Consider the following 21,690-nt stretch of genomic DNA (forward strand, 5'->3'; position numbering starts at 1 on the left):
CAAGCCCTGACCAGCAGCCACTAGCTTACGCAACAGCCATCCTGTTCCCCCCTAATAATAGTGGCGAGGATCAGGTTTCTTGACCTCCCGACCCCCCATGTCCAGGACGGTCACGCTATGATCACGCGATGACCCTCTTTCAGGCCGGTACACTACTTTGTGTTTATAGACACTCCTGCCTATACTCCACACCCGCATAAGGTGCGCTATCCTCTCCTCAGCTCTGCTGCCCTTAATGGCACCCCCTTTGTTGACCATATATTCCTCTATAGTCTCTCGCAACCATCTATCCCTATTGTCCTCAATCTCCTGCATGAGGGGTTCTGGAACGTAGGGATATTCCAAGCCATGGGAATATTTGTATTTGGCGGTAATAGCCCTTTCAGCTCGGCTACTCCTGGTTAAGTTAGCATTCCCTGCTCTCCCTGGTAACACACAAGACAGGATCTCGTCTGGGTCTACGGGGTCGGTCAATATACTGGGACCCTTGGGCTTGATACTGCCGTGGCAGATTTGGAACAACCGCTCCTGCATCTCCTTTTGGTGTTTCTCCGGTGTAAATTCCCCTCTAGCCCACCAGTAGTCCACGACATCCTCCCTTTGCAGAAGGAAACGAGTGCGGTCCATCCACCCCACATAACCCTCAAATAGTGGGGCCCACCACCGAGTCTCCCTAACCTTCTCAGGCTCTGACTCTAAGGAATCTCCCTCCTCAGTGTCCCCCCAGCAAGACACTCCCAATGTCCCTGTAGATCGGGGGTTAGACCACCTCTCATGCTTTGGCATTACTTCCAACTTTACTATTGCCACGCTAGGTCTCCAACTGGACTCAGATACCTCCCCCAAATATCCTCCACCCGCCGACCCATCGTCGGATGTGTAACTTGCCAGTCTCTCCCCAGTCCGTTCCTCACCGGTTCCCTGGGACCCTCTAGACATCTCCAAACTTGACGTGGACCCACGGGAAAAGGTGACTGGGACAGGGGCTTTATCTAGGGCATGGGCCTGGGCATAAGGACGGGCAAATGGTATCCGCTGGGTTCCGACGAGCTCTCTACCTTGGGATTGTCCCGGATCACTGCGAGGACTCTCCACTGGCTGAGCCTCACCCCTCTCGGCTCTCCTCGCAGTCTGCCAGTTCTTGGTTGTCACAGGTGATCGGGAAGCGCTGCCCGATCGCCGAGGCGTTGTGGTTCTCTCTCCGGTCGTTCCGCTACCTCCGCCGGAAGTGACGTCATCACCGGAACTGGATACTCCGCCATCTTGCGATGCATCCCCATGCGGGATCTCTTCCTCCACGACAACGTCCGGAAGCTCCGCTGCCTTCTCGTGCACCGCCTGGGCCTGACACCGCCTCTCCTCTACGGAAGCCGTCACCGGAGCCTGGTAAGTACAAGGGCTGCTCTTACCGCTCCGCAAGGTGGGCGTGGATCGCCCGTCACCACTGGACCCGCCGGTCCCAGGAATGGAAGGGCTCCGTCTCTCTGCCTTCCGCTCCACTGGCGACACCCGACTCCGCTCACCGACACTCCCGGTAAGCGGCAACCTCCTCCCGTTTTCTCCACAGGATAATGCCACAGGCTTGATTACCTTCATTGAGTCTCGGTGCCTGCCACCCGAATCACCAGTACTCCTCCCGGTATTGAATATGGCTGGGTGGATACCATGGCAGTCACTTCTTGTGGACAGGCCATTGTCTTTGTAGGAGTCACTTGCAGCAACGGTCTGTTCTGTAAGCTGGCTCCGCGCAACTGACAAGCAGGGTTTGCGTTATCAGCTATGACCTTGCCCAGCTCCACCCTCATCTGACACAGCTGGAAACCAACCCCACTAGTAGCAACTATGGGCGGATCCCACAGCTCGATAGGATGTCCTTTAATTGAGGCCGCGCCTTTTACAGTCCTGGAGGGCGCGGCCACAGCTTTCGCGCCATTACCCCCAACAGGGTGGGGTTCTTTCTTTGGCGCCAATCCCGCCCAACTGTCTGCAACTTTTGCAATTTCAGTTTTCTCTGCAGCAAGCCCACGCGGTCTCCCAGGGAAGCGGGAACCGCCATTTTGGTTTGCATGTCCAATCACTTCAGCTACTGAGGTAGCTCTTGGTATAGCGCTCACCGACTGGCAAGCAAATCCTTCTTTTTCACCATTTCCATCGCACACAATCACAATATCCTCCTCTATGTCCTCGGGGATCGTGCCCCTAGACCCTAGACAGGACAAAAATGGCGCAGCTACAGCTTTAGCGCCACTCCACAGCATGCTTGCAAAAGTTCCTTCTGCCGCTTGCTCTGCACCCGCACACACGCCATGTGCGCTCTCTTTATTGTCCTCCGTCCGCCATCTTGGACCTTCCGCACCGCGCGGATCCTCCATTCTTGCGGTCGCCATTCTTTCACTGTACTTAGAATTATTGTACATGGAGCTCCTCTCTGCGGGGCAGCTACCACGCCGGTACAATAAAGATTACCTTGATGCACCACCATGTGTACCTAATGTAGGCTGGACTCCTGTTGGCACTAGCTCAGGCTAGGCTCACTCTATCTGTGTCTGCTGTATCTCCTTCCTCCCAGTCTGTGCTCCCTTCGGTAAGTGGTCTGGAATGGGCTAGAGTACTCTGGCTCTTCCATGCAGTACTTGGGCGTCTACCTACTGTTGGCTAGCCTAGCGCAGACCCTCTCCAGAATTCCTGACCACGTTAACAGGCTATCCCTTCAGGCATCCTACCAACTAGCACTGCCTCAAGGTGACTAGGACAGCTATAGCCCAGCTCCAAACCCCCAACTCCTTTCAGGCCCCTAGGTCGTCCCTGCGAGCTGACTATACTCCATCAGCCCCCTGACTACTCCTAGGTCCGTCCCAACGCAGCACAAAGTGGCAGCAGACACTCTCCCTGTTTCCCAGTGTGCCTAGCAAAAGCCTGTCCTGTTGACAGGTATCACAGCAGCACCTCCAAATGTAACGGGTTCCCCCCCCCCCCTATCGCAGATTATACTGTGGGTGCGGAGAAACATACGGTGTTACCATAGGTGTGGTGCATTACCTGTTGGCTCACAAGAGGGCTGAGCTTCCGCCACGGGGAACCTGGGGCAATATATACTAGGGGTAACCACTTACTCAATTCAGCGCCTCCACCTGCGATGGCTCCCACCATAGGGGGAGTGGTTCCTCGCAGGACACATACAAATAATCAATACTCACACACAGTGATATATATAATAACTAATACCATTTACTGGGAACAGCATATAACAAAATACCATGCAACATATCATGACAGGTGTCCCTCTCTCGAGGAGACACTTACTGCGACGTCCCGCAGGACGCTTCCCCAACACCAGGTGATCCCACCCAGTGTCCAAAGAACCCCACCCAATGTCCCGCACTCTTGCAGAGAGAGGCAATGGGTGACTGCGCAGTCACTATTACACTAAGTGACTATTACACTAAGTTGGTGCACTTATGACCGTATAGTACCTGCCGAGCACTCCGGTGCTCGGATCAGCAACAACTTCACAAAGGATCAGTCGTAGGATGACGTCATCTGATCCCCAACCGGATTCCTTGCACGCGGACTGCCAGGGGCGATCCCAACCTGGAAACAGTCTCTGAGGACCCCAACTTGAGCCCGAACTCCTTAGCAGGAACCGCAGCGTCCGCTGTGTCCCTATCTAATCTACCCTACTGTGACAGGATCCCTAACATAGGGCCTGTCCCTAAAGCACTACGTGACACGCGCTATACTATAGGCCGTCCCTACAGCACAGCAACCTGTAATGGCTTTGGGGGAAACCTCCTAGGGGCCTACAGGGGTTAATAAACTGCCCCACTCCCCTAACTCTTCCCAGTCCTGACTGTTACTTAACTGGTCCCAGCGCCTGCAGCAACAAGCTGTGACCCACTGGATGCTGGCAGCCAACATGCTGCGCAACAAGGTGCCTGCCTGTCAGACCTCACAGCACTGACAGCCATGACTCTGACAAGGCAGCACTACACTAAGGGCAGCGTCCCTATCTTGGGCCTCCCTCAGCACTTACCCACTAACCTAGTGGGGAGTTGGGGCCTACCTGGGGTGTGGGTACCTATCTGGGTGCAGGAGCTGCACTCGCTCCCCGCACCCTTCCTTCCCTCACAGCTCCCTGACTCCAACTCACTTAACTGATAACTATCAGCGCATGCAGCAACACACTGCAACTTAACACTAAGTCCGCTTTTGCCTTTCTTCCCTTCTGTTCCCCAGCTCCAACTAATGTAAGTGACAGGATCCCTAACCTGAGGGCTGTCCCTGGCAACACTCACTCTACTGGGGAACTCAGCTATCTCGGGCCCTGGGGGTGCTGGCCTAGTACAGGGAGTCCCTGACTCCTGTACCCTACCTCCTTCACTGGGCTGCTCCTGGCTCTGACTGCCTAACATGGTCCAAGCCCGCGAATTGTATCCACTTGCCTCAGCAGATCCTTGGCCCTCATTGGCCATGCTGATGCACCTGGTGTGCTTGGCCCTAAGCCTCATGGGAGTTGTAGTCCCATGGAGGCTGCACTTACATTGGGGCCGCGTGCGCGCCTTCCCTGCGCCTGCGCAAATCCCTAATGGCCGCCGCAACCTCTCCTGTACTGCCCCTACCCTCGCGAGACTTCTCCCTGACTCTGGAGTTCCTTCCGCGCATGCGCGACCTATCTGTGGTCCTCCAAGCGCTCCGGTGCCCTCGCGCATGCGCAACGCCCCTGTAATGACGGCACTCTGCTCACCGAGCCGCCGGGACTGCAGCAATGCGACCGCGGCCTTAGCAACGGCCCGATCGCGTCCCCGGCAACCAGCCCGCTCGCGTCTCTGGTAACCGGGCAGCACTCCACGGTAACGCGCTACTCGCGCACCTGTCCCCTCACTCCCTCGTGCGCGGCGGCTGTATGCTGGAAAAGGAGGGGGGTCAGCGGTGAAAAGGGAGACCTGGCTACACCAATATGAAGAGTCAGAGAGAGAATAAAAAAAAAGTAGATAGAGAACGTAATCAGATCTGCAAAGATAAAAATAGCGCAAAGTGTAAGGCAGCGGGGCATGGCGGTTGCAGAGGCTCGGCGCTCTTCCCCCAAGGCAATTAAATTAATGCCGTGGGATCGCGTGGGGCTTCTGCAACTTCACTTACCTTCTCTTCGGCGACGCATCGCCATGGCAATGTGACGTCAAATGACGCCGCGGGGTCATTTGACGCCGGGAGCCGGAGCGGAGGTAAGGGAGGGGGTGCGCAGGCAGGGAGGGATGCAGGAGGTTGGGCGTGAGAAGGAAAGATTGCGCAGTGCTGGTGTAAGAGATGGAGACAAAAACATTGTTTAGATACATAACTAAGAATTCGATGGTTGAAAACAGACCAGGAATAGTTTTCAATCACTGATGCTTTTGTTTAACCAATCTCCACTGGGACAAATGACCTCAGGATATTGCAAGGAGGCATATGTGGTCCCAAATCACAGGGGAGAGAAGAAACATGAGGTTTGCACTTACAGTACAGACCAGTTAGCTTGATTTCTGTAGCAGGGAAATAATTGTAAACAATGCTGAAAGAAACGATTCACTACCTTGTATTCAACCGCTTGGAGGTTCCAAAACAACCTGGCATTATTAAGAAGAGATTATATAATATTATAGGCTAAAGCTGTTAAAGGCATTATTGAAATCCCTGCTCTCTGATTGGATTATGCTCGGAATTGTAACCAATCAGTAATGACCTGGAATTTTTGGCACCCTGCCAAGTTTTTCAGCCAATCAGCTTTCAGTTCTCATTCACAAAGAGTGAGATCAGCTCTCACACTGGAGAGGTGATTGGACAAGAGGCAGCAGCAAGGCACTGACCCACCTGCAGTGTGTGTGTTTTGTTGGTGAATGAGGAATGCAGAGTGTTTTGTTGGTGTGTGTGGGTCTGCAGTGTGTGTAGAGGGGGCTGCTGGTGTGTATTTTGTGGATGTAGAGTGGGGCAGCACTCTGTTTTGTTTGTGTGTGTCTGTAGTGTGTTGTGTGGGTGTAGAGGGAGGCTGCAGTGTATGTGTGTGTGTGTGTGTGTGTGTGTGTGTGTGTGTGTGTGTGTGTGTGTGTGTGTGTGTGTGTGTGTGTGTGTCAGTGGGTGTAGATGGTGGAGGAGGGCTGCAGAATCTGTTTTGGTCTGTGTGTGTCTGCTTTAAAAAAGTACTGGATCAGGCTCTAACTCCAACCCCCTGGATATCACCTGTGGTGTCCCGCAAGGCTCTGTTCTGGGGCCCCTACTCTTCTCAGTGTTCATTAATGATCTTCCCACAGCTTGTAAGGAAGCCTCAATACACATGTATGCAGACGACACAATCCTATATGCACACAGCCATAGCCTCTCTGACCTTCAACACATACTTCAGTCTGACTTTTTGAGACTCGAAAACTGGATTTCCCAAAACAAACTGTTTTTAAACACTGACAAGACTGTAACAATGGTATTTGGGACCAAGACTAAATTTTTAAAGCTTCCAGTGACTGAGCTCCTGATTAGAACCAACGCTAACACCACCCTAACCCCTGTCACTAGTTTTAAATACCTGGGCTTATGGTTTGACTCCCACTTAACATTCGGGATGCACATTGATACCCTGACAACCAAGACCTATGCCAAACTAGGGGTACTTTACAGGAACAAATCCTCCCTAAGTCTCCTGGTCAGAAAGCGTATCGCACAGCAGATGTTAATGCCAATTATTGACTATGGAGACATAGTATATGGCTCGGCACCTCAAACCCACCTTAGCAAACTTGACACCCTCTACAATTCAATTTGTCGTTTTGTTCTCCAATGCAACTACAACACACATCACTGCGATATGCTCAAAGAACTAGATTGGTCATCACTAGAGTCTAGGCGCAAAGTTCACCTTTCCTGTCTTGCCTTTAAATTCTTCATGGGCAAGCTACCCATCTATCTGAACAAGCTCCTCACCCCTACCACATGCAGCACTTGAGATCAGACTCCAAAAGACTGTTCATGGTCCCAAGGCTCAACGTTCCTCCTTCTCCTACCGTGCACCCCAAAACTGGAACAACCTACCAGAGACTCTCACATCCAGCACCAGTTTAAATTCTTTCAAATCTAAGGCTGTCTCACATTTAGGGCCTCACGCAGAAAGCAACGTTATCGGGAAAAGCGCCATTATTTGGCAAAATCTGCCTTTAGAAAGGCAGGTAATGGCGAGTTTTGAAACAAGCGCCAATTTTTTTTTTTTATTTGAAAATCTCGCCGCGCGGCTGGCGAGAACCTAAATCTCTCCAGTGTTAAAAACGTCCGTATTCAGAAAGGCGCGATCGCCATCTAGCGGCTGTTCGTGCCAACAAAATGGCGCGATTTTCAACATTTAGCTCCGCCAACAAAAGTTGGCAAGAAGCTGGAGCTCGGCGGCCGGTGGGGGAAAAAAAAAAAAAAACGCGATTTTTTTTACAACAAGTTTCAACAGCGCGCATATCGCCGGTTGAAACTCTCCATATGCAGACATGATTTTAAATGCAGTTTTATGACCTTTCTGCATATGGAGATTAAATCACGCCAAAAAAGGTACTATTTATTACTATCTCCAATTAATTCCACCGCTGCTCTCTGCATAGGCCCCTTAATCTGGTCTGTAACTGTTTCATACGCCCATAATATATATTTTGTTTAACTGTGCATGCAATGTCTTGTATATAATGTATACCCTGTTCATTTAAATAACTGTATTTGTAAACATGTATTATTTGTTTTACTCTGTGCCCAGGACATACTTGAAAACGAGAGGTAACTCTCAATGTATTACTTCCTGGTAAAATATTTTATAAATAAATAAATTGAATGATGACTCCTTGATTTTACATCCCAGTGATGTAGCCATTGAGCATATTCCTCCTCTTTAAAGAATTAATTCCTTTCCTATCTTTACTTAAAGCAGCAACCTGCACTAATCACCATTTATTTATTTGCATTTTCTTTATTCCTTTCTAACACTGCTTTGATTTTTAAAATCTTATGCTGCGTTCAAGAAATATAAGCATTTGACATATCAAAGGTGTCCCCACAAAGCCCATTGCAGTCTAAAAGTTGCCATGGTAACCTCAGAAGCAAGAGATGAGGAAAACCATAATTTTTAACACTAACATTTTTTTATTTTTTTTAAACTTTATTTTTATTACAATTTTTAGGGAGGGGGGGAAATGAAGAAAATAAAAGAAGGGGGGGAAGGGTACAAAAAATAGAGACGGGAGAAAGAACACATTCATTTAGAATTTTACCTATCAAATCATCTTATAATATTCATTCACATAGTTAATATATATAGTATTTTTTACAACAAAATTAGGTGGGTATTAATTTCTGGTTGACCAGCACCCAAAATCCAAGGTAACCACACTTTCTGGAAATCTGCGCAGGTGTCGTTATTAAGACTAACAAATTTTTCCATGCAGCAAATCTGACAGACTTTATTTTTAACTTTAGGGATTGAGGAGATAGTTGGTTCCTTCCATACTGCCGCTAGTTCGCGTCTTGCGGCTGAAGATAAGTGGCATAGTAATTTATTCTCATGTCTCGTGAGGAGGTAATATATTTTGTTTAATAGAAATAACCAGGGATCAATTGGTAGGTCCAAACCGAAAAACCTTTGTGACAACATTTTGATTTCCAGCCAATAAGCTGATATGAATGGGCACCCCCACCACATATGTATAAATATGGCTTGTACTCCACATCCCTTCGGACATAATGTTGGGTACTCTGGGATGAATTTAGCTAGCCTCGTGGGGGTTAAGTACCACCTCATCATAACGCCCAGGACATACTTGAAAACGAGAGGTAACTCTCAATGTATTACTTCCTGGTAAAATATTTTATAAATAAATAAATAATAATAACTTTATAGGCATTTTCTCTGATTGTGATACACATTGAGGATGTAGCAACTGTCTGAAAAATATAATTCCAGTCTTCCATGTCTATTTCCTCCCCCAGATCATACTCCCATTGTAGCATATACAGTATTTCAGTTTTTGATTCATATGAGGAGGAGGGCTAACAAAGTACCCATACAGGTTAGATATCAGTCCAGATGTGTTTCTATCTGCTAGACAAAGTGACTAAAATCTAGTTAGCAATTCGGGGGGGGGGGGGGTCGGATTTTGTTATAGAAGGCCTTCAATTGAAGGTATTGGAGGAACTGATTGTTTGAGATAGCCTTTTCTTTGTGGAAATATTCGAAGGCTCTGGGAAATCCCTCTGAGCCTACATCTTTTAATCTTATGACACCCGCTGTTTTCCAGTCTTTAAACCTATTACGGCCCATTCCTGGACCAAATTCTGGGTTGTCATATAGTGGAGTCATTAGAGAATTACGTGTTGTAAGTAGGTGTCGAATCGCAACAGAGTCACATAATTTGAGTGAGTGGGCTATCATTTGGCTGGATTTGAATATTTCGGGTCCCTTTCTCACTGGGCACCACAGAAGATTACTTAATTCAACTGGGGCAGCTAAATCCGTTTCCAAAGATACCCAGCGTCTGTGGACTGGGTTAGAGTGCTATAGTATTAGTTGGCTTGTCTGGGCTGCCTTGTAATAGGACATAAGGCATGTTAACACTAACTTTTTTAATTTCTTCTAGAAAGAGTAGGACATGCTCAGAGGGCAAGATACTAACATTATATCAGTTAAACTTATAGGCTTCTGGAGGGGGCCGCTGCTTTGAGATACCAGCTTACTGTACAAGTTCGTAGGCATTTGATCACTTAAAAAAATAATGATTTCCCCCTATTCATGCCACACACCTGCAGGGGTGTAACTACCGTGCCACTAACCCCATCTGGGGGGGCCCGAGAGTGCCGGCGGGGCTCAGCTGGAAATTTCCTTAACCTGCTGCAGGCAAACAGAGGCCCCAGCAGTGCTGTACTACCTTCTGTTGGGGTACCTGTTGGCGGTGCCAAAAGTCAGGCTCATCTTCTGCCCACATGGCCAGCTCTGAACCAGAAAAGGAAAGACATCCCTTAGAACCAGCAGCACCGGTAATACTGTTTTGTTTTTGATTAATGGTGTGCAGCATATCACTGTTCATCAGCTCTGAACCAGAGCAGCACTCTCCACCACCCCTTCCCAAGGTAAAAATCTTAGAGGGTGTGGATTGAGTGTGAGTGATGGGGGAAAGGAAGTGAGTGTGGGTAGGGGGGTGGAGTCAGTGTGGGGGGGTAAGAAAGTGAGTGTGTGGGGGCAGGGAGAAAGTGAGTGTGTGGTGGGGGAGAAAATGAGTGTGTGGGGGAAGTGTGTGGTGGGGGGGGGGTGAGAAAGTGAGTGTTGGGGAGAATTGAGTGAGGGGGAGGGAGAGAGTGAGTGCGGGTAGCGGGGAAGGTGAGAGGGGAGGGTGAGGGGAGTGTGAGGGTAGAGGGTGAGTGTGTGCGGTGAGACAAAGTGTGTGGGGGAGAATGAGGGTGGGGGGAAGAGAGTGAGGGGAGAATGAGGGTGGGGGAAGAGAGTGTGGGGGGAGTACGATGGAGGGGGAAGAGAGTATGGGGGAGCATGAGTGAGTGGGGGGAGAGTACGTGTCGGGGAGAAAGTGAGTGGAGGGGGAGAAAGTGAGTGGAGGGGAGAAAATGAGTGGGGGGTGAAAGTTATTTGGGGAAGTGAATGTGGGGGGAGAGGAGAAAGTGAGTGTGGGGGGAGAAAGTGAGTGTGGGGGAATAAATGAAGTCTGGGGGAGGGGAGAAAGTGAGTGGGGGGAGAGTGAGGTGGGGGAGAATTGAGTGAGGGGGAGAGTGAGTGAGGGTAGCAGGGAAGGTGAGGGTGAGGATGGGGGAGGGGAGTGTGGGGGTAGGTGAGTGTGTGGGGGACAAAGTGTGTCAGGAGAGAGGGTTGGGGGGAAGAGAGTGTGAGGGTAGAATGAGGGTGGGGGGAGCATGAATGAGTGGGGGAGAGTAAGTGTCAGGGAGAAAGTGAGTGGAAGGGGAGAAAGTGAGTGGAGGAGGAGAAAGTGAGTGGAGGGGGAGAAAGTGAGTGGGGGATGAAGCTATTTAGGGGAAGTGAATGTGGGGTGAGATGAGAATGAGTGTGGGGGGAAGAAAGTGAGTGGGGGAATAAAGTGAGTCTGGGGGAGGGGAGAAAGTGATTGGGGGAGAGTGAGTGTGTGGGGGAAGAGAGTGAGGGGGATGGGGTGGGTGAGCATAGGGGGGAGAGGGTGAGCATGTGTTGAGTGTGTTGGTGGAAGGGTGAGTGTGGGGGGGGAATTGAGTGTGAGTGGGGGGTGAGTGAGTGAGAATGAGAGAGGGAATAGTAAGAGTGATAGGGGAGAGGGAGGAAGAGTGAAAGGGTGAGTTAGAAAGAGGGGGGGGAGAAATACATGGGGGGAGGGAGATGATGGGTGTGAGAAATAGAGGGTCGTGAGAGCGGGAAGATTGTAAGAAAAAGAAAGGGGGGCTCCGATGGAAACGAGGTTTATTTTGCATACCTAATTTGGGGGCCCCTATGTTTTAAGTGCCCCCGACCTCCCAAAGCCTTAATCCAGACCTGGGTTTCCTGCATCTACTCTGCCTCTCTCACATTTTTCAACCATCAGTTTTGGTGGTTTATGCCTTAAAAAAAAAGGTATATGAATAAAATGATGGGATAAATAAGGGAATAATTCTATATCGTCTGCAGCGGCCGGTTAGACTTTTAAAAAAAAAAAATCCTTACTAAAGTCAATAGTGATTTTTGACTGAAAAGGATAAAAATGGCTGATCCGGACAAAAAAAAATTCCCCCCTAAATTTCACCAGTATTATTATCACCAGTATTATTATCACCAGTATTTATCAAGGAATACAAATGATAATGTTGTTGATATATATCCACTTAATGATGCTTTTCTTTTCTTGTATAATGTGCGTTGTGTTGATTCGGAGCCTGATGGGAGTGCCAAAAGTAAGAAACAGAGGAATTATTTGGTGCAGATATCAGATCCACTAGTATTTAAAATCTCAGAAACTTTGTTAAAAAGTTTCTTAAATTTGTCGCCACCGCATATACATTGTTATGAGCTCACTGACACAAAAGTAGACAGACTAATAAATAGAACCCCATTGTGTCACGAAGGGTGGGTAAATTAGTCCCTTTTCTGTAATTATCCCATAGAATTCTATTCCCAAAGCTCTTAACATACTGTAGATATAGGGCCTCATGCAGTAAGCGTCGATTATGTGAAATCGGCAATCTTACCGATTAGTCATGTTATTGGCGATTTTTCCTCTCCGTATGCAGTAAGTGCCGAATACATTCAAAATCAACCCGAAAACAAATCCGCCCACTCTCACGATGATTAGCCGATCACACACAGGTGTATCGGCGTGCGTGGCGCGGTGCTGTTAGGTTGCCCAATCACAAATCTTGCTGAATCAGGCGAAACAAGCATGTTTTTGATTGCGCGCCATATTTAAAGGCAACGTGTACTGCTAATCATTCTCTGTGTTGTTGGGAGTGAGAGAGAGACGCACAGAGCTGGACGATTGAAGATTTGCATATTGACTGAGAGACTTGTTGTGTATTGGGTGAGCTTTGTCCTTTGTTGTTTTGTTTACATCTTTGTCTTGTTTTATATGTGGAAGTGTTTCGTGTGATTGCCTGTACATTTATTGTCTGTTTTTTGTGAGTGCTGGAAGTATGCCCGCAAAGCGTGGGAAGAGTGATGCCGGTGGGAGTGGGAGTGCTACTCGTGCGAGTACGCGTCGGAGTGAACGTACTGTTCAGGGGAGTGATGTTGCTGAGAGTGAGAGTGCTGGTGCTGCGAGTGGTGTTGCAGGGAGTGGGAGTGCTGTTGCTGGGAGTGGGAGTGCTGTTGCTGGGAGTGGGAGTGCTGGTGCTGGGAGTGGGAGTGCTGGGAGTGCTGGTGCTAGGAGTGTGAGTGCTGTTGCTAGGAGTGGGAGTGCTGGTGCTAGGAGTGGGAGTGCTGGTGCTAGGAGTGGGAGTGCTGGTGCTAGGAGTGGGAGTGCTGGTGCTGGGAGTGCTGCTGGTGGCGCAGTTGCAGATGGGGTGGATGGTGGTGGCGTGCTTGCTGGTGGGCAGCTTTTGGAGGCTCTTCCATTGGAAGAAGGAGAGTCCAGTCAGCACCAGCCAAGCTCTGACCCTAAACCTGCTCGGAAGAAACGTGTGGAGAAGCCACGTAATCCTCGCTTCAATGACCAGGAAAATACAGCTCTTGTCACTGGCATTCTGGAGCACTATGACAGTATATATGGACATTTACTAGGTAAGTGTACCTTTACATTTATTATTCAAATACATGTGATCCTAGGTCATCTGAGTTTTGTTCATATGCAAATATGGGTTCACAATATCTTTCTATGTTAATTAGTCTGGAAACACAGCTTTTTATCATGCCTTACAAGGACAACTAAACACAGGCGGTCAATTTGCCATAACTGCATACAAGCTTGCTTACATGTATAGGTTTAGTAGTGAATGCTCATGTGCTTCACATATTACACCTAAAACAGCATGTTTGCTATCTCTTGGAACAGCTAGCAGTGTAGGAAACTGGTGCTTATATTATTATTAATTTACCTCATATATTTTATATGTTTTTCAAGGGCGGACAAGTTCAGCAAGCAGAAAAGAGATGTGGGACACAATAGTCATTGGTGTCAATGCGTGTGGGAATCATGTGAGGGACAAGCGGAGTTGTCACAAGAGATTTGATGATATTAGGTCCAAATTGAAAAAGAAAATACAACACCAAACGCGTGCATGCTACTGGCACTGGAGGTGGGCCCACACCACAACGTCTCATATTAAGTCCATTGGAGGAGCTGCTTTGGGCAAAATTACTTCCCGTCGTCGTGGAAGGCTTACCTGGTGACCGTGATATAGGAATTTACCCCTCACAATTTCCACCAGGTGAGAAATATTACTGTACTAGGCGTGTCGTTGCTTACAGTTATTTTGCATAGTTACACTGCTTTTTATACTGTCTTCACAATATAAGCATACCTGCATCTATATATGTATATGTCTGATTCTGTATATATATATATCTCAAAATAGACATATATGTTGTAGTCCTACTAAAAGCAGTAACTAATATAGCACGTGCCATTGCGTGCTCATTTACATGTGAATTCCCAAAATGCATTGCTGCAGTGGAAGCAATTGATGGTGGGCGAAGATGGGGAACAACAGGGTAGTACACATGTGTAACACATGTTAATGAGAAATTATTACTAGCTACAGGTACAGAACAGAAATATGTATAATATTATTGTGTATTTTATTTATTTTACTCCGACAAACATGACATTACTGCCTATTTTAAGCATGCATCAAATATATTGCATGCAACGGCCTACAAACATCACTTGCACTAACACATCTATAGTTGTTTATGAAAAGGTCCATTTTTACTTTAACTCATATACAGACAGCATAATGAGGCACACGTATCATATTTTATGTCATTGTTTTCATAACTTAAAAACTGCACACGACTATTTAGCTCATCTACCATTGTGTTAAAGCAGCTGCAATTAATATCTCATCACAGCATACACTTCAACAGAGGGGGTGGGGTTCAGCACACACACTAATTACAGCCTCATTTTAGAGTCAACTTAGTTCACACCATTTTCACCTGTTTCAAGTCATTGAAAGGTGTGGCTGATTAGGCTTTTTGGGGAAGGGAATACCGTTATTACAACCTGACTAGCACAACTGAAGTTAATCACACTCATTTGAAAGCTTCACTTTAGCTACTAAATGCCCCAACAACTCATTACTTATCAAACCGTACGTCACACATTAGTTCACTCATATCTATAGTTGAACTACTACTATCAACGACACATTATCACACACTGCATGTGTTGTCTTGTTTAGTCACAGCCACATTCATGTGTGCCACATCTTATATTAATGTACCACACATATCCTCTACCAAAAACAACACTTTGTGCAATATGACCACCTTCATGATAACCATTGTGAATGGTCATCTCATGATAGTTATGTACATTATGATACTGATATCACTACACAACATATGATTTTTATGTTCAAATTTAATCTATTTATCCTCACGCATTACTGCAGGAACATAGTATGTTTTATGTTAGGGAACTCAAAAGTTCTAAGTACACAGGCATGTACATTGTTATTACAACTATTTATGTTCACTTTCACACACACATTTTGGGTTAAGGAAATGATGCTGTTAGGTACTCATAAATACAGAACATACAATAACTGTTTGTTCAATATTTACACATGTAAATGTAAAACTTATGTTATTGTTATATATAGTTGCCCCTGAAGGACATGTGTCACCTGAGACTGAACAAGTGTCTTCACCTGGGTCAGCCAGCTCAACACACCTAGAAGGTGAGTGTATCAGTTGTTGGCCATATAATATGTGCTCTTCTATATGTTATGTTGTCATGTTCATTATTTGTTTTGCACATCTTCTTTAAATAGGATTACTTAGTGTCAGTGAAAATGAAGTGTAAGCAACTTGTATTGTGTTAGTGATGTTAACTATCATGTAGGAGTTGTGAGTTTACAGCAAGTTTTCATTCACTCATATTTCATACTGAGTCCAACCATTATTCTTAAGTCAAGGTAGTTTTTAATGTGAGGTTATAAAACGTATGGAAACATGTTAGTTGTTACTTATGACACAGTACAATTACATAGTAACACAGCAGAGATTAACATGCCATTTAATAATGTGTACATTTATTTGTAGAACATGATGAAGAGGATTTTGATGATGATGATGATGATGATGATGATGATGATGATGATGATGCCGCCGCCGCCGCCATAGACACACAAATACAAGCAAGTGACCATGAAGAGGTTCCAATTGAAACTGTTTTACCGCCAAAACGTCCAGCAAATACCACATATGATGCAATTGTAGCTTCTGAGGGAAAAATTGTGGAAGCAGAAAATCGTCGCCATTCTGACCTGATGACAGTGCTGGAAAGGATGATTGCACTGCAGGAAGAAACAGTTTCACAATTGGCACATCTCCACAGAGTCTTCATTGAAGTGCCTAAACAGTTGCAAAAAATCAACACCTCATTCGAAGCATTAGTTGTTCAGCAAACACAAGCTAATTACTGGAGAATGACTAATGTACCACAATTCAACACCTCACAGCCAGGATCTGTTCATGCAGGTCAGTTTTCACCACATTCATCTGATATTCATTCACCAGGCCCAAATGTTACCGGTCAAGTAGCAGACATTGCTGTGCAGGTTCCTGACGACATCCTACCGCTGCCATCTGTACAAATTCAGCAGCTGACACCTACAAAGGAGGCCACAAAAAGAAAACACAAGCAGTTACTACTAACCAGTTTTTGGTCAAAAACAACAAAAGACACACATGAAACAGACCAACCATCACTTGTGCAGTGTCTACCAACTTGCTCACATGTGTCAGTGGGCACAAGCCCTGTCCGTGAACAGTCACTACCCAAAAGCCCTGTAGGTGAGTCACTGCCCAAAAGCCCTGTAGGTGAATCGCTGCCCAAAAGCCCTGTAGGTGAATCGCTGCCCAAAAGCCCTGTAGGTGAATCGCTGCCCAAAAGCCCTGTAGGTGAATCACTGCCCAAAAGCCCTGTAGGTGAGTCACTGGCCACAAGCCCTGTAGGTGAGACACTGGCCACAAGCCCCGTAGGTGAACAGTCACTGCCCAAAAGCCCTGTAGGTGAGTCACTGGCCACAAGCCCTGCCCGTGAAGTGCCAGAGGCCACTCAAAGTGGCTCTGTTGTGCCTAAAGTTGGTAGCAAAAGAAAAAGGAAAATTCAAGAGACAACAAGCAGGCCTGTTACTCGCTCGCAAAAGGAACAAAAAAAATAAATGTTATAATTCAGAAAATATGTCTTTGGCCTTGTTTTGTTGACTTCAGATTATCTAATTACTATTGTATGTATGCTGAAGACTGTGTTGTTTCCAAACTTTCAAGTATGTTTTTGTACACGTGAAGTTTTGGAAATGTTAACACTCCTAATTAATGAATAGTGTTATAAATATTTATGTTTTAATCGTCTGTTCAGTAATGGTCCACCAGGAGCCAGTTGCTAAGTTTAGAGAAGCTGCCATTGACTTTGCAGCAAAACATTGCATTTGGGTGTGTTAATTGATGTAATCATTGCATGTGCATATTATTTTCATGCAATTATAAAAGCACCTATTTAACTGCAAACATCTTTCTTGTACGTGTACAGCAGGATTTTGTGTTAAATATTACTTACCTTTGGTGGCCATTGTAATGTTGTCCTTTAATCATTTATGTGTTCTTGTTTCAAGAACATCTCTGAATTGATACTAATATATATGTAGTATGTATTGATATATGCACACACACACACACACACACACACACACACACACACACACACACACACACACACACACACACACACACACACACACACACACACACACACACACACACACACACACAGACACACACTGTGTGTGTGTGTGTGTGTGTGTATATATAGTACTATCTAAACTGGTATAGATGTATTTACAAAAAACATACACTTCATGCTTCCTTGTGAAAACACACTATTTTAATAATACAGGCCTAATGTTTGACAACTATACTAAGTGTGAGCCTCTAACATTATTGGGTGCAAACAAATGTTTATTACTTAATTCACTCATGTTTATCACCATTTAAATAGGTTTCATACAAGGCCTACTTACTGCCATCAATATGTTGTGTGTACTCCAGCAATATTTAAAAAAAAAAAAAAAAAAAAAACATTTTTTTTATATATATATATATATAATATATATATATATATATATATATATATATAAAAAAAAATTTTTTTAATTTTTTATATATATATATATATATATATATATATATATATATATATATATATATACACACATACACATACACATACACATACACACAATATACATATAGTACAATATACACTTTATATATATATATATATATATTTATGAGAGAGATATATTTATATATATATAGATACACACGTATTTAAACTCATGCAGACAGGGACTTAACCAGACTTTCAAATACACACAGAAATGTATGTGGGAACAAAACATTTCATTTTGCAGGTGTGTGTATTTACTGATATGGCTGTCTAAGCACTATTTTCACACACTGCTCTTTCTTATTTTGCAAGACAACTCAATGTTACTGAATGAAAAGTGTAGTAATGTTTTCAGAAACGAGATAAAAAAAGGATACATGTTTGTCCCACATGCGGCTATCACAAACCACAAATTTTCAAGCAATTATAACTAGAAATCCAATTGGCGTTTGAAATAAGGAGTTACAGTTTATACTTTTGTTGACCTTGAAAAGGAAACACAGCAATTTGTTAGCCATTGAGCAGTTTCATTTTGATGAGCAAAGAACAGATACCTGCACACATCTTTTGTGCTACTCTGCAATGGCTGATGAATTGGTGACAATTATGAATCCGAATTTAGGTTATAAATACATGATTTCAGAAGCTATTTTATCAACTTGCGGACACCAAGCAAGCACACGCCAAATCTATGATTTGATTCGAGCAAAATATCCTTATTACCAAAACCGTCGGCATGCGCGCAATTTTAATTCCTCAATAACATTCACTTTATCAACTAATGACTTTTTTGAACGTGTGCAGGATAAGCTAGAACACAACTATGGTTTCTGGAAGATTGCCAAAGAAAAACATTTCACCGTGAAAGAAGGCACATATATTGTGGTTAAAGGCATATTTATTCCTAATGCCAATAGCAATGGATCCGCTACTACTGTTCCGTGTGAATCGATACCTGCTGCAATATCTGCACCCTCCATTCCTGAAACCCACATTGTACAAGAACATAACTACTATGATTATGTACCAAGCCTTTCAGCTGAAAATGCATTGGAATGGGTACCCGAAGAAATGAACATACCTCCCGACCAATTGTTTGAAGAAAGCAGTGGCGATTCCTATGAGCGCTTCATGGAGGAGATGTGTGTCATACTGGATTCAGCGGGTGGGTCAAGCGTGGATGAAAAAGCCTTGCATTTCTGGAGCGACCAGTTGCAGCCAGACGAAGAGTTAATTCTAGAAGAATGGTAAATATAACAACCGTTATGAGTTGACTCTGCGTTTAAATATTTTTTTTTTTTCTAACCACCATTTTCCCTTTCAATGCGTGGATACAGCGTAACATAGCAGACTGCATAACATGTAGCGATCACAAACAAATTGTTTCCGAATACAATATAGTAGAACCTGAAAGAGTAGTACACATTGCTGACGGAATAAATATACGTACTTTCCTATCACTTTAAACATATTAGCAACATTTTACCATAACTCTAACACATACCTGTTTTGTTATCATGCTACATCTACAACATTTAAAAGCGGGTCCACCACGTATGACGTGGGACCCTTGTCATGGCCCAAGGCGTCCTTAAAAAGGATTACGGATGTAAGTCCCGCCCCCAAGCGACGTGCGCGCCTCAAAGCCTATTGGCTGTCATGTTTTGTTATAGTAACGGTAACTGCAGTGTGTCATACAGTGGGGGCGTACACTGGGCGGTAGCCGAATGTTAATTGAGTGGGAGGAGTGTTAGCGTGCGTTTCACGCTGGTTTAACATGACGTCACACGTATTGCATTTGTTCATTGTGTTATCGGCCGTCCTTTCTGTCCAAACACGTCTGTTTAAAAAGAATACAGATGTACTCGTTTAGAACGAATGTAGTTTCGTATTCATTGTATTTGAAATAAAGATTTTATGTTTAATGGTATTTTCAAGATGTATTGAACGCACAACGTACGCTTTGTTTTGCGCATGCGCTAACAGTTAGTGCAGCCAAGCGTGAAGTGTGTGCGCACACTAAGATGTGCGCGCACAATTTTCAGTATACAGGCAACGTTCACATCATATACATAGTTATGCCTGCTACAAATTTAAAGAAACATTACATACTGATGTACACTTGTACTTCTAACATATAAGTGAGTGACGTGTGTATGTACACAATCATATAGAGCTGTGTAATGCGTTGTCACGGATACATATATAGTAAGGTGCCATATTTGAACCTCATGTGTTTGCTGTATTTCAGAGATGTCGGGGAAGATACAATCGGATCAATGTATGATTTCAGAAGAGTCTACCTTTATATGAGATGATTGTGAGGAGGAGCCACCGACTACTATACTACATATGGAACTAATTTTATATTGCTTGCAGCGCTTATTAACAAACAATTTAAAATGTGATACCCTTATGCCTATATTGCATAAGCACTTAATTAACATAATGATGTTGCAAAATAGTGCCTCATGAATTTTTATTGAGTGTTCTTTAATGACTACTATCATTTTATGGCATGGTGTGTTTTATATATAACAACAATTCCCACTCTGCTAACACATTTGTGAATTCTATTGTGTAATGGAACGTATGACTGTCGAAACTATGTAACAATAATAATAATAATAATAATTATAATATGAGCATGTTCATGTATAGCGCTGCTAGTTGTACACAGCGCTTTACAGACACATTTTTCAGGCTGAGGTCCCTGGCCCGTGGAACTTACAATGTATTTTTTGCCGCCTGAGGCACAGGGAGATAAAGTGACTTGCCCAAGGTCACAAGGAGCCGACACCGGGAATTGAACCAGACTCCCCTGCTTCAAAATCTCAGTGCCAGTGTGTGTCTTTACTCACTGAGCCACTCCTTCTCCCAATGTAAAGGACACTTACAACCAACTAGCCATTTCTTGTTAAAAATCTCTTGTTACATGGGTATGTTGATAAAATGGTTTGGGACTGTAGCAAATAATGTTATTGGCCAGATGTTGTGGTCCCCTACAATGCATGATGTTCTGATTATGACATCAACATCATGTAATGAAGTACGTTTCTGTGTATATTTCATTAACCTAACTAACTATAGTTTACTGTGTTTATGAAACGTTCTAAAAATACATAGTATAGTCAATATGATGATATAAGCTACCATAATAAAGCTGGTGTTATCATTTGTCGGTGTTATACATGGATCCTACACAAATTGATACAGACACAAACAGTTGTCTTACAAAGTGTGTCTATGCTAATGTGCACGTGATTGACGTTACAATTGTGACAATACTTGATAATTATCATCATGATAATGATGAAGTGACGTGATTTATATTGCAAAAATATTACCAACATTGTCATATTGGTAAATTAGAAATGCTAAATGACAGTAACATTAGTGACAAATTTGTCTTCTCTGTTAACAGTTTAACACTTGGTACATGTAGGACACATCCACACACGTGTGACTTATACATACACATGTCACAAATGTAAATTAATGTTGACTATTAATTCCTAGCATTACAAAACACCAACATTGCTAAATATAAGATGTAGTACGCATTGTTGTGATTGCAGGCATTCATGCATGGAGTGTTATGATCAGTCAATTTCATCCGTGATGAATGATCTCCCGTAAGTAAAGAAATAACTACAGTTATCCCCTTGTCTCCAAACACCTCTATATTACATGAATGGAATTTATAAGGAAACATACATAAAATGTGATGAAATGGGAGTAATCATTTTCTAATACAATGCACATGAAAGCTCAAGAGTAGCTAAATGCATATACATGATACAGAAAGTACATATATGTAACATTTGTGTTTAAACCAATA

The 21,690-nt window shown here is 44.4% G+C and overlaps 2 protein-coding genes across 2 annotated transcripts in view; one reads left to right on the top strand and one right to left on the bottom strand.

Moving 5' to 3' along the window:
• Nucleotides 1-21,690, bottom strand: part of LRRFIP2 (LRR binding FLII interacting protein 2) — a 501,877-nt gene that overhangs the window by 203,867 nt on the left and 276,320 nt on the right. The gene's annotated exons all lie outside the window — the stretch shown is intronic.
• LOC142488235 (uncharacterized) lies at nucleotides 1,279-16,845 on the top strand. The gene is made up of 4 exons (XM_075588608.1): nucleotides 1,279-1,386; nucleotides 13,791-13,881; nucleotides 15,280-15,357; nucleotides 15,722-16,845. The coding sequence occupies exons 1-4, from the start codon at nucleotides 1,279-1,281 to the stop codon at nucleotides 16,843-16,845; spliced, it is 1,401 nt and encodes a 466-aa protein (XP_075444723.1).

Source organism: Ascaphus truei, chromosome 2 (assembly GCF_040206685.1).
Source record: "Ascaphus truei isolate aAscTru1 chromosome 2, aAscTru1.hap1, whole genome shotgun sequence".
NCBI lineage: Eukaryota > Metazoa > Chordata > Amphibia > Anura > Ascaphidae > Ascaphus > Ascaphus truei.